The sequence below is a fragment of the Rhincodon typus genome, chromosome 27 (genome assembly GCF_021869965.1).
Source record: "Rhincodon typus isolate 14 chromosome 27, sRhiTyp1.1, whole genome shotgun sequence".
NCBI classification, from domain to species: Eukaryota; Metazoa; Chordata; class Chondrichthyes; order Orectolobiformes; family Rhincodontidae; genus Rhincodon; species Rhincodon typus.
Window position 1 is genome coordinate 43552819 of NC_063358.1, and position 13883 is coordinate 43566701.

The 13883-nt window shown below is 43.0% G+C and overlaps 1 protein-coding gene across 2 annotated transcripts in view; it reads left to right on the top strand.

Moving 5' to 3' along the window:
• mrps15 (mitochondrial ribosomal protein S15) overlaps nt 1-12989 on the top strand; it is a 41589-nt gene extending 28600 nt beyond the window's left edge. The window contains exons 7-8 of one of the 2 annotated variants that reach the window (XM_020527519.2): nt 715-906; nt 12755-12989. In XM_020527519.2, the coding sequence (XP_020383108.2) occupies nt 715-906; nt 12755-12868 (306 nt within the window). In that variant the 3' untranslated portion in view covers nt 12869-12989. The remainder of the gene's footprint in view (nt 1-714; nt 907-12754) is intronic. The other variant, XM_020527522.2, reaches the window with a different exon arrangement.
• Nucleotides 12990-13883: the final 894 nt, after the last annotated feature.

Here is a 13883-nt window from a genome sequence, read left to right on the forward strand (position 1 = left end):
CTTTCCAAATTCACTTAAAAAAGCGTTTATATACTTGTTTGGTAACAGCAGACAGTACCACATTCGAACCTTTCACTTAGGTAACCTTTTTTAAAATTTTTTAAACTTTCCTTATTGATTATTCTTGTGGTTTACTTAATCTTATTGTGTTAATAAAGAGAAAAATAAATTGAGGCAGGATAGAAATTTCACTCTGCATCTAATCTAGCTCTGTACCTGTTCTGGGAGTGTTTGATGGGTATAGTGTATAGGAAGTTTACTTTGTATCTAACCCAGAGCTGTATCTGCCTAAGGAGTGTTTGGGGATAGTATCAAGGGAGCTTTATTTCTGTATTAAAGTTCTATCAGGAAGGTAATCCTCGGGACCTAGGGTCCGGAGCTATTTGACCTCTACTCATCGCAAAGCAATTTTCTCGTTCCACTTTCCTGTTCTTTCCATATGCCCTTTCTATCTAAGTCTTGTGATTGGGTTTTTATGGTTGTGTACTCCTTTAATGGCAATGTTGCACATTCACATGACATCACACTTGCAATTTTAGTGATTAGTTCATATTTTCACTTTCACTCAGCAATAACACGACCTATAATTTCATCTATTTCAAATACAAACATGGTACCTAAGTGCAGTGCCGCCAGGGTATTGGGTCATCACTGCGTAGTTTCTTGGTGAAGTATATCTTTCTAAAGTACTCAGACATGTTTGTTCTTAAACAGGACAAGACCAACAAACGCCACATGCTGATGGCAATCGACAGACGGAAAAAGCTGTTGAAGTATCTCCGGCGAACGCGTTATGAGGTGTTTGAGAACGTGTGCACTCAGCTAGGCATTCAGTACACATTCCCCCCAGATTATTACAGGAAGGTGACACAGCGATGGGCTGCCAAAAAAGCTTTGTGCATAAGGGTAAGGAGATCAGCCAACTGGGTTCAATATGGTTGCTAACAGGACAGAATGGAATAAGTATTGAATGTAAACTTGAAATTAGCCTCAGTTCTGTGGATAAAGGAGGGAAAGATTTTCAGAGAGATCCTCTTCTGATTCCATTCCCACATGAATGTCGGATGTGGGCAGGATCAGGCTCTGAGGGATGACTGCTATGGTAGGATAGCTCATCACTAAATACTGAGTGAACTAACACTGTGGTTCTGAAGATGGACACAAGTGTCACCTGATACCTGTTCAGGTTTCTCATAACAGTATCAACAGCAAAGTAGTGTTGATGCATTGTGGAGTTTCCAGACTGAGGCCTATCGTATTCATGCCAGTCAAAAAAAAAACCATTAACTATTCTGATCCCTTTTTCAACCAGTTAGCCAATAGCCTTGTTACAGAGATAGTAGGAACTGCTGATGCTGGAGAATCTGAGATAACAAGGTGTAGAGCTGGATGAACACAGCAGGCCAAGCAGCATCAGAGGAGCAGGAAAGCTGACGTTTCGGGTCTAGACCCTTCTTCAGAAATGGGGGAGGGAAAGGGGATTCTGAAATAAATAGGGAGAGGGGGGAGATAGATAGAAGATGGGTAAAGGAGAAGATAGATGGAGAGGAGACAGACAGGCCAAGGACGTGGGGTTGGAGCCAGTAAAGGTGAGTGTAGGTGGGGAGTTAGGGAGGGGATAGGTTGGTCCAGGGAGGACAGACAGGTCAAGGAGGTGGGATGAGGCTAGTAGGTAGGAGATGGGGGTGGGGCTTGAGGTGGGAGGAGTGGATAGGTGGGAGGACAGGTTAGGGAGGCGGGTACAAGCTGGGCTGGTTTTGGGATGCGGTCGGGGGAGGGGAAATTTTGAAGCTTGTGAAGTCCACATTGATACCATTGGGCTGCAGGGTTCCCAAGTGAAATGGTTCGTGACTGGGAGGTGCAGTTATTTGTTGCAAACCGATCATAGGTGTTCTACAACGCGGTCCCCAAGCCTCCGCTTGGTTTCCGTGATGTAGAGGAGGCCACAACGGGAACAGCGGATACAGTATACCACATTAGCAGATGTGCAGGTGAGCATCTGTTTGATGTGGAAGGTCTTCTTAGGGCCTGGGATGGAGGTGAGGGGCGAGGTGTAGGGGCAGGTGTAGCACTTGCTGCGGTTGCAGGGAAAAGTGCCAGGGGTGGTGGGACTGGTGGGGAATGTGGAGGGGACAAGGGAGTCACTGAGAGAGTGGTCCCTCTGGAAAGCAGATAAGGGTGGGGAGGGAAAAATGTCTTTGGTAATGGGGTCAGATTGCAGATGGCGGAAGTGTCGGAGGATGATGCGTTGGATCCGGAGGTTGGTGGGATGGTATGTGAGGACGAGGAGGATTCTGTTTTGGTTGTTATTGCGGGGAGAGGGTGTGAGGGATGAGTTGCACGAAATGCGAGAGACCATGCACATCTGCTAACGTGGTATACTGTATCCACTGTTCCCATTGTGGCTGCCTCTACGTCGGGGAAACCAAACAGAGGCTTGGGGACCGCTTTGTGGAACACCTACGATCGGTTCGCAACAAACAACTGCACCTCCCAGTCGCGAACCATTTCAACTCCCCGCTCCCACTCCTTGAACGACATGTCCATCCTGGGCCTCCTGCAGTGCCACAACGATGCCACCCGAAGGTTGCAGGAACAGCATCTCATAGTTCGCTTGGGAACCCTGCAGCCCAATGGTATCAATGTGAACTTCACAAGCTTCAAAATCTCCCCTCCCCCGACCGCAAATTCTCTCTTTGGTGTTGCCCAGTTGAATCATCAGGTGAATCCCGATGATTTATCTTACTGCAATTACAAAAACTTCAATTCCTCCTCATTATAACTTAAAAATTACTGATTAAAGACAATTAAGTACAGGGTTAAGTAGTTTAAATAAAGCTTACTCACTCACTCTCTTCTCTACTGCCAGCCCATTCCCCAGCCAACGTGTTGCGCATTGCTGTTTTGCCCTGTAGTCTAAACTTAGCCAATAAATTATTTCCTTACTCCCTTCTTGAAGTCAATTTTACAGTTCAATTTTATAATGATCTCCAAAGCTATACCACAGTACTTTCAGTTCTGCCTTTATGCTGTGAACTAGTCCCTAAAACCTGGAATTGCATCTTGAAATCTCAAACCCTCTTTGGTCTTTCAAGAGCTGTTCACACCCCCAAAATCTTCCTCATTTAAGAATTCTGGTCAGCTCTGTGGCTCAGTGTCACGTTTTGCTTGTTTGTTGTTCCTGTGAGCCACCTTGGAAAATGTTACTGCTTTGGAATTTATTATATAAATGGAGGCTGTTGTCAAGGCTGTCAGGAAGTTGGTTTAGGGAAAAGCTTTGCAGAGACTAGTAGATCTTTGATCTTGTTAAAATCAGTTATGTACAACATAGAACAGCGCAGCACAGGAATGAGCCCTTCAGCCCACAATGTTCTGCCAAACATGATGCCAAATGAAACCAATCCCTTCTGCCTCCCCTTGCTTCGTATCCCTCTATTTCTTGCATATTCGTGTGCTTATCTAAAAGTCCCTTAAGTGCCCTTATCGTATTTGCCTCGACCGCCACCCCGGCAGTGCTTTCCTGACTCCTACCACTCTGTGTATATAAAAAAACACTTGACCCTCACATCTCCTTTGAACTTCCCCCTCTCACCTTAAATGCATGCCCCCTAGTATTAAACATTTAAAATCTGGGGAAAAGATTCTGACCGTCAACCCAATCTATGCATCTCATAATTTTATAGACATCTATCAAGTAGCCCCTCAGCCTCTATCGCTCAAGAGAAAATGACTGAATTTTTCTAGCCTCTCCTTATGGGTCATACCCTCTAACTCAGGCAGCATCCTGGTAGACCTCTTCTGCACCCTCTCCAAACCCTCCAAATCTTCCTGTAATATGGCAACCAGAATTGAATGCAATACTCTAAGCGTGGCCTAACCAAGTCTTATAAAGCTGCAAAATGACTTTGCACTCAATTCCCTGACCAATAAAGGCAAGCATGCCACAGACCTTCTTTACCACCCTATCTACTTGCATGGCCACTTTCAGGGAGTTATGGACTTGAACCCAAGATCCTTCTGTACATTAGTGCTGTTCAGAGTCCTGCCGTTAACTGTGAACTTTTGCTTAACATTTGATCTCCCAAAGTGCAGCACCTTACACTTGCCTAGATTAAATTCCATCTGCCTGTTGTCCACTCATATCTGCAACTGATTTATATCCCACTGCATCCTTTGACAACCTTCTACACTATCCACAACTCCACGGTTCTTTGTATCGTCTGCAAACTTACTAACCCACCCACCTACGTTTTCATCTAAGTCATTAATATATATCACTGGACAGAAGCCAGTTGACTGGTCCTGGGAGTTCCATGCAGAAAGAAACTGCAATTACTCTGCAGTCCTCCCACTTCCTGCCCGCTGTTACAAAGTACAAGCCTTGATATCAAGTATAGAAGGAATGAGGCTCCGCAATTGAAAGCCTACCTAGAGACGCTGTTTAGACCATATGGATGAGTGGAAGTACAGACCAAGAAACTGTGCATATAGCATCCTCACAGTGTGGAAACAGGCCATTTGGCTCAACAAGTCCACACAGACTTTCTGTAGAGCATCCCACCCAGACCTATCCCTGCATTTCCCATGGCTAACCCACCTAACCTACACATCCCTGAACACTATGGACAATATGGCATAGCCAATCCGCCTAACTCGCACACCTTTGGACTGTGGGAGGAAACCAGAGCATGTGGCAGAAGCCCACACAGACATGGGGAGAACATGCAAACTCCACACAGACAGTCACCCGAGGATGGCATTGAGCCTGGATCCCTGGTTCTGTAAAATAGCGGTGCTAACCACTGAGCCATCGTGCTGCTCAAGGCAGGGGTAAACTCTCTGTGTTCTGTTCACCCCGTAAGCAATAAAGGTGAAAGCTATGAGTAATTGCCAACTCACCATACAACGAAACATTCAAATGGATGAGTTGGAAATGTACCGATCAGCATTGGAAGTAGGAAGGGAAAAATCCTTCATGGATACCGTCAATGCAAGTCCATTTGAATGAGGTGTTAGTCGAGACAGTCTGAAAATTTGGGCCTAAATTATAAAGGAGAAACACAAAAATAAACATTTCTAGATTACTACCTGAGCTGCAAGCAAATTGACATAGGATCATTAAAATCGGAGAGTTGAATGTGACTCAAGGGTTGTTTTGGGAACGTAGGTTTCAATTCCTGGGACAGCAGAAAGTTCACGTTATCCAAACAGTGTCCACTATTTATCAATTGCGTTACAGCCAATTTGCGTTAACGAAACGTGTGTTGTAGCAGAACTACCTGTCCTGGAAAGAGGGAGCTGTCCAATTGGAATGCGGTTTATTGAATGCTGCTGGGATTAATGAGCTGGTGGATTTGGGCTGTAGATAGTACTTTAAATTAAATTGTTGGTCAAAGTTGAGGGAAAGCTTGAATATCAGAAGGATAGTCAAAATGGAGATTGAGTAGCTCTGTCAATAAAGGATGAGATCAGTACAGGATTATGAAATTATCTTGGCTCAGAAGATCAAGATGTAGATCGTTTTTGTTGAGATGAGAAATGGCAAAGGAAAGAAGTAATGAATACTTTGCATCTATATTCACAAAAGAGAAGGTAGTCTTGGGAGGAGTTTTTTGATCTTCTGGGGCATTGTCAATATAAACAGATGGTGGTGTTGTGTGTTTTAAAAAGCATTAATGTAGACAAGTTCTCAGGACCTAATGGGATCTATCGCAGAACGGTGAGGGAATTACTGGGGTCTTGTACGAAATCTTTGTATTCTCTTTAATCATGGGAGATGTCCGAGAGGACTGAGGAATAGCCAACATTATTCCTTCATTTATGAAGGGCAACAGGGCAAATCTAGGAAATTGCAAGCAGGTGAGCCTTACATCAATGGTGGCTAAATCATTGGAGACAATTCTTAAGGATACGATTTTCTCTCTTTTTTTTTAAGAAATGGACCTGTTGGGAAATAGTAGCATGGCTTAGTGTGGGGAAGGTCATGTCTGTCAAGCTTGACTGAGTTTTTTGAAGAAGTGGTGAAGATAATGGATGGGGCCAGGGTAGTAGATGTCACGTACAGGACTTTAGCAAAACCTTTGACAAGATCCCTCATTGAAGGCTGATACAAACGGTGAAGTCACATGGGATCTTAATGAACTGTTAAGATGAATACAGAGCTGGCATAGTTAAAGAAGGCAGAGAGTAGGGGTGGAGAGTTTTTTTGATAGCTTTGGCAAGAGGGGACATGAAATAGCTTTGACAGGGTAAAGGAGGATCCAAAGAGATTCTACAAGTATATTAAAGGCAAAAGAGTAACTAGGGAGAGAATAGGGCTTGTTAAAGATCAATACGGCCATCTATGTATGGAGCCAACAGAGATGGGTGAGATCCTAAATGAATATTTTGAGTTAGTATTTACCGTGGAGATGGGCATGGAAGCTAGGGAAGTCAGGAAAATAGTGATCTCTTGAAATGAGCCCACATTACAGAAGAGGAGGTGTTGGAGGTCTTAAAAAGCATAAAGGTGGATATATTCCTGGGACCTGATCAATTGTATCCCAGGACATTGTGGGAAGCTAGGGAAGAAATTGCCGGGCCCCTAGCAGAGATATTTGTATCATCGACAGCCACTGGTGAGGTGCCAGAAGGCAGGAGGGTGGATAATGTGCCATTATTAAAGAAAGGCTGCAAGAAAAAGCTAGGGAACCAGATACTGGTGAGCCTAATGTCAGTAGTGGGTTGGAATTCTGAGAGACAGAATCTACGTGCAAGGACTGATTTTAGATAGTCGGCATGGCTTTGTGCGTGAGAAATCAGTCCTCAAATTTGGTTTGATTTTTTTTTTAAGAGGTGACCAAGAAGATAGATGAAGGCAGAGCAGTAGACATTGTCTACACTGACTTCAACAAGGCTTTTGATAAGGTCCTATTGGGAGTAGATGGGATTCAACGAAATTTTGCAAATTGGATCCACAAGTGGCTGAGTGGCAAGAAACAGAGGATAATGGTTCAGGGGTCTGTCCAGTGTGGTGCCATGGGGATCAGTGTTGGGGCCATTACTGTTTATTGATGCAAAAATTGGTGAGGTGCTAAATAGTGTGGAGGATAGCTTTAGACTACAAGAGCATATAGATGGGCTGGTCATATGAGCTGAATTCAATCAAGATAAATGTGAAATGATGCACTAAGGCAGGACAAACAAGGTAGGAAGTACACAATGAATGGTAGGACCCTGGGAAGCACAGAGGATCAGAGGGACCTTGGTGCACGTGCACAAGTCCCTTAAGGTTATCAGGACAGAAGGATAAAGCGGTTAAGAAGGTATATGAGATATTTGCTTTGATTAGTCAACGCATAGTGTTTAAGAGCAGGGAGGTTTTGCAGAAACTCTTTTATTTGTTTAATGTTTTCTAAATCATTGGTTAGGCCAGAGCTAGATTAGTGTGTATTGTTGTGGTTGGTGGGCTCGCCAAGCTGGTTCGTTGTTCCACAGACGTTTCATTACCCTGCTGAGTAACATCATCAATGCAGTCTCCGATGAAGCACTGTTGTGTTTTCCCACCTGTTATTTAAACTCTGGTGTCCGTTGAGCTGGATTTACCTCACTCCGGTTTTCCTTCGGAATAGAGTGTATATGGGGTCTAGCTCTGTGTTTATTGATAGCTTTCTTAGTGTAGTACCAGGCCTCTAGGAATTCCAGTGCTTGTCTCTGCTTCGTCTGTCCCAGGATCCTGGTGGTGTCCCAATCGAATTGGTGGTTTTCCTTATCCATGTGGATGGAGATGAGTGAGTATTGGTTGTGTCTTTTTGTTGCCATTTGATGTTCGTGTACCCTTGTGATTAATTTCCTTCCTGTCTGTCCAATGTAATGTTTTTTGCAGTCTTTGCAGGGAATCTTGTATATGACATTGGCCCTGTCCGGAGTGCGTCTTTGGTATGGGTTAGTAGTTGGCGTAGGGTTGATGTGGGTTTGTGTGCTACTCTGATGCCCAGTGGTCGTAGGAGTCTTGTGGTCAGTTCAGATGTGTTCCTGATATAAGGTGGCGTGATGAGTGTATCAGGGTGTGTAGTATCGTCCTGGTGATGTTCGTGTAATAAGCGTCTTCTGACCCAGTTTTTCCAGTATCTGTTGTCTTTGAATACTTGGAAGAGGCACTCTTCTTTCTGGCGAAGTTCTGTGTTGTTGCAGTGTGTTGCCCGTTTAAATATTGTTCTCACGCAACTTCGTTTGTGTATTGGGGTGGTTGCTGTTGAAATTCAGTACTTGGTCAGTGTGTGTGGCTCTCCTGTGTGCCTTTCTTAGGAATTCCCCATTGGTCCTGCGTTCCATCATGATGTCCAGGAATGGGAGCTGTTTGTTCTTTTCCTCTTCTCTGGTGAATCTGATCCTGGTGAGGGTGTTGTTTATAAGTTCGTGTGTCTCCTCTAGTTTGGTCCATTTTAATAATGACGAAGATGTCGTCCACATAGCGTTTCCATAGTTTCAGTTGGATTAGAGGAAGGGCCAAGCTTTCAAGTCTCTGCATCGCTGCTTCAGCTATTAGTCTGGAGACAGGTGATCCCGTGGGTGTCCCGTTGATCTATTCATACATTTAGCCGTTAAAGGTGAAGTGGGTGGTGAGGCATAGGTCCAGTAGCTTCAGCATGTTGTCTGTGGAGATGGTGTCACTTGAGTCTTGTTCTTGTTTTAGTAGTGTTGCCAGTGTTTCTCTTGCTAGTGGTATGTCTATCGATGTGAATAGGGCAGTACTGTCAAATGATACCATGGTCTCATCGTCGTTTATCCTTATGTCCTTGATGGAATTGAAGAACTCCTGGGCTGAGTGGATCGAGTGGGGTGACTTGCTGACGAGGTGCTTTAAATCTCCTTTGTAACTCCTTGGCTAATCTATGTGATGGCGTGCCTGGTAGGGAGACTATGGGTCTGAGGGATACTTCCGGTTTGTGTACCTTCGGGAGGCCGTAGAATTGGGGGGTGTTAGTTCCTTCAGGTTTCATTCTTAGGTAGTCTGTTTTGTTGATTTGTCCGGTCTGTCTGAGTCTCTTTAGTGTGTTGAGAATCTTGTTGCACTGTTGTGGTGTCAGGTCTATCTGCACTTGCCAGTATGTGTTCTTGTCGGCTAGTAGTGTCTGTGCCTTGGAGAGGTAGTCCCATTTGTTTAGTATTATTATCATGCGCCATTTGTCTGCAGGTAGTATTGTGATGTTTTGTCCTTTTCCAGCCCTTCTAGGGCCTTCCTTTCTGATGTGTTGACAGTGTTAAGTTCACTTTTTCTGATCAGTGTCGGGATCACTGTCTGTCCTATGGCTTGTTGTGTTTCTTCATTGATGCCATTGGTCTTCATTGTGGCTAGGAATTCTGTCTTGTTGGTGTCTCTGCAAATTAGAACAGCTTTCTCCGTGTCTGTCAGTTTCTTGTCTGAAAGGTTTTTTTTCCAGGTAAAAACCGAAAGAACTGCGGATGTTGTAAATCAGGAACGAAAACAAAGTTGCTGGAAAAGCCCAGCAGGTCTGGCAGCATCTGTGAAGGAAAAGACAGAGTTTCGTTAACGTTAACGTTCCTCAGAACCTGAGGGAGGGTCATTGGACCTGAAATGTTAACTCCGTTTTTTCCTTCACAGATGCTGCCAGACCTGCTGAGCTTTTCTAGCAACTTTGTTTTTGTTCTTATCCTGGTGTCTGCTGTGTTGTTGTCGCTTTGGTTAAGGAAAACCACCAATTCGATTGGGACAACACCAGGATCTTGGGACAGGTGAAGCAGAGACAAGCACAGGAATTCCTAGCGGCTGCTTCTCCACTAAGAAAGCCATCAATAAACACAGAGCTAGACCCCATATACACTTCATTTTGAAGGAAAACCGAAAGTGAGGTAACCCAGCTCAATGATCACCAGAGTTTAAATAACAGGCAGGAAAACACAACAGCGCTTCGTCGGAGGCTGCACTGATGAATGTTACCCAGCAAGGTAATGAAACGTCTGTGGAACAACGAACCAGCTCGGTGAGCCAACCAACCACAGCATCCACAACCCGAGCTACGAATCTACTCTAAAACCCTAGAATAGTGTGTAGTTTTGGTATCCACATTATAAGAAGGATGTGGTTGCACTAGGGCAGCTGAAGAGCAGATTTACCAGGCTGTTGCCTGGGCTGGAGAGTTCGTTAGAGGAGAGATTGCACAAACTTGGTTTGTCTTTGCTTGAATGTCAAAAGGTGAAGGGCAACCTGATAGCAGTTTACAAAATTGAGAGGCATGGATAGTCATTCCTTTTCCCAGAGTAGAAATGTCAATTACTTACGGGTCATAGGTTTAAGGTAGAAGGAGGTAAGTTTAAAGGAAATGTAAGAGAAAAGTTTTTCTACACAGGGTGTAAATGCCTAGAATGCAGGGGTGGTGGTGGAGGCAGATACAGTAGCAACATTTAAACGGCATCTTGACATACATGGATAGGCAGAGAATGGAGGGTTATGGACTATGTAGAGGCAAAAAGTTTTTAGTTTAGAAAGGCATCATGTGTCAGCGCAGTGTGGGTAGGCCAAATGACCTGCTGCTAATGCTGTACTGTTTTTCATTAACTGGCGGAAATAATCTAGAGCCCCCTAACAGCAGCCATCCTGTATGATAGAGTATTAATCAACAAATAATAGGACTGTGTAATATAAAAATCACGTGTGGCTTGAAATCTTTGAACGAATGAAATGGGTAAAGTTAGCCTTGAAGATGAGTTCACAGAGTACATTCAGGATTGTTTCTTAGAACAAAACATGAAAAAAAAACCATGAAACAAACTAATTTGATCTTTTAAGATGAAATGTGATGATATTAGTGCCGTAATAATACAGATTCACTAGGGAAGATGATCATGGCAAATTGAATGCTATATTCTGTTGTGAGGCTGAGGTGGGTGGGTCTGAAACTGATGTCTTAAACTTAAAGACAACCATAAAGGTGTCAAGACAAGTCTGGCTGAAGTCAAGTCTGAAAATAGGCTAGGAGATGAGTAGACATGCAATGGAGGATATTTATGGAGATAATGGAATGTCTTTGATAATTAAGAAAGGATAACTATCTGTAGATAACCAAGGAAATCAGTTATATCAAATTTGAAGAAAGATGAACAACTTTGCAAAGATTAGTAGCAGGCCATGACATTGGCAGATTAATTTAGAAATAGCAAAAGGAGCACTTAGGAAAAATAAAGTATCTGTAATAGCCAGAAATGGAAAATTAGAATTATAAAAATAGTAGCCGATGTAAAAGGTCGTTCCTCAGAGGATAAGATTGGGGAATTAATGACGGAAAACCAGAAAATGGCAGAGAGTTTGAACAAAATTTTCTTTCTGTCGTCATGTTAAAGGACATGAAAACATCCGTTAATAGTATAGAATTGGGCAGGATGGTGCGCGATGAATCAATCATGATCGTTAGAGAAAAGGCACCTGGCAAAATTCACTTATGGATAAGTCCCAAAGGATTAAAAAACCACAAATGTAATGCTCCTATTGAAAAAAGGTGGGAGACAGGAAGCAGGAAACTATAGACCAGTTACCACAACAGTTCTTATGAAGGAAATGCTGGAATCCATTATTTTAAAAAATGCAACCAAGCATTAGAAAATCACGTTGTATTGAGGCAGTCACAACATGCTTTTTGTGAAACAAATTTACTAGAGTTCTTTCAGATTGTAACAAGCAGAAGGGATAAAAGTACCAGTAAATGTAGTGTATTAAAGTTTCCAAAAGGCATTTGAAAAGATGCCACATAGAAAAGTTATTCCACAAGATGGTGATGGGGTGGTATATTAGCACAGGAAGATGTTTGGCTAACTAACTGAAAAACAAGGCTTAATGGTTCATTTTCAGGTTGGCACACTCTTTTCTGGGGTGCTGCACGACATGATAGAACATCAAACTACCAGAAACAAAGGACTTGGAGAAGGAGGAGGTCATTGAGCCTTTCAAGACTGCTCCCCATTCAACAAGATGACAGCTGTGCTGGTTGTGGTGTCAGTTCCACTTTCCTATCTGCTGCCATAACCCTTGTCAATCAAGGATCTACCCAATCTAGCCATAAATAAATTGAATGACATAGCTTCCACTGTTTTCTGGGAAGAGAATTCTGTAGCCTAGCAACAATTAGAAAATGTCCTTCTCATCTTAAAATGACGAATTCTTATTCTTTAGCAACTTCCTCCAGTTCAAGTCTCTCCCTGAAGCAAAGCATCCTCCCAGAACCATCCTGTGAGCTTTATATTTCCTCAAGAGCTTATATTTCAGTAAAATCACCTCGTATTCTTCTCAGCTCTAAATGATATAGGCCCAGATTGTGCAACCTTCATTAGATAAGCAATTCATCCTAGAAACCAGCCTAGGTCGTTGAATTTATTTAAGGCTGAGATAGATTGTTCAACTTGTATGGGAGTCAAGTCTTACAGGGATAGGCAATAAAGTTAAGGCTGCAGTCTGATCAGCGATGATGTCATTGAATGACAGAGTAACGAAATGCCTTTCAGTTGCTTTTTTTTTGCTCTTAATGAAGCAGATTAGTATTTTAGGTAGAAATTGTTCATCAGGAGCAGTCTGGTCAGTGAGGAAAATCCTGTCTAAAGTGGTGGAAGAAAGAGGAACAGAATGTAGCTGATCCAAGTTGAGTGCAAACAGTGGCGCCCAACGAGGTTTAAAAACTATGAATTTTAAGAGATGAGACATGCTGGATATATATGTGCTTACACACTGACCCACTCTCACTCATGGCTTTGTGCTTTGTTTCAGGTGTTCCAGGAGGTGCAGAAACTGCGTGCTGCTAAACAGCTGAAGCAGAAAGCAGCAGTTGCAGAGAAAGCCCAGTCCATCAGTAAGGAAGTGAATGAAAGTACACCGGTATAAACAGAAGAGTGTGTAAAGCAAATACTGCAGGGCTGAATATGTGTGTTGGATACAGCAACTGTATTTTAATGAAAGACGATGGATGTTCAATGTCAGATTAATAAATATTTATATCTTTAAATCTTCTTTGCACTTGATTTAAAATTTCCTTAAAGAAAACCTTTAACGCAGAAAATATTTGAAGAAGTAGCAGGCAACATGGATGAAGAGGGGAGATAGTAGGAACTGCAGATGCTGGAGAATCCGAGACAACAAGGTGCAGAGCTGGATGAACACAGCAGGCCAAGCAGCATCATAGGAGCAGAAAGGCTGACGTTTCGGGCCCAGACCCTTCATCAGAAATGCTGCTTGGCCTGCTGTGTTCATCCAGCTCTGCACCTTGTTGTCATGGATGAAGGGAAGACTAGATATGTGTTTGAATTTCTAAAAGGCATTTGATAAGGTTCTATAGTAGGGTAGTAGGAGTATACTTAAGAGGGAAATCAGGAGGGCAGAAAAGGGACATGAGACAGCTTATCTAAATTATTTGGCAGATAGTGTTAAGGAGAATCCAAAGAGATTCCATAAGTATATCAAGGGCAAAAGAGTAACTCGGGAGAGCGTAGACCCTTTTAAAGATCAATGTGGCTGTCTATTTGTAAAACTACAGGAGATGGATAAGATACTAAACGAATATGTTGTGTCACTATTTACTGTGAAGAAGGACATGAAAGCTGGGGAACTTCGGAAAATAAATAGTGATGTTTTCAAAGAGTTCATATTACAGAAGAGGAGTTGCTGGAGGTCTTAAAACACGTAAAGATGGATAAAACCCCTGGACCTGGTCAGGTTTTTCCCAGAACTTTATGGGAAGCTAGGGAAGAGATTGTAGGTCCCTTGATGAGATATTTGTATCATCGACAGCCATGGGTGAAGGTGCAATTATTTCAGAAAGGCTGTAACAAAAAGCCAGGGAACTATAGACCGGTGAGCATTGTGTTAGTGGTGAGTAAATTGTTGGAGAGGATTCTGAGGG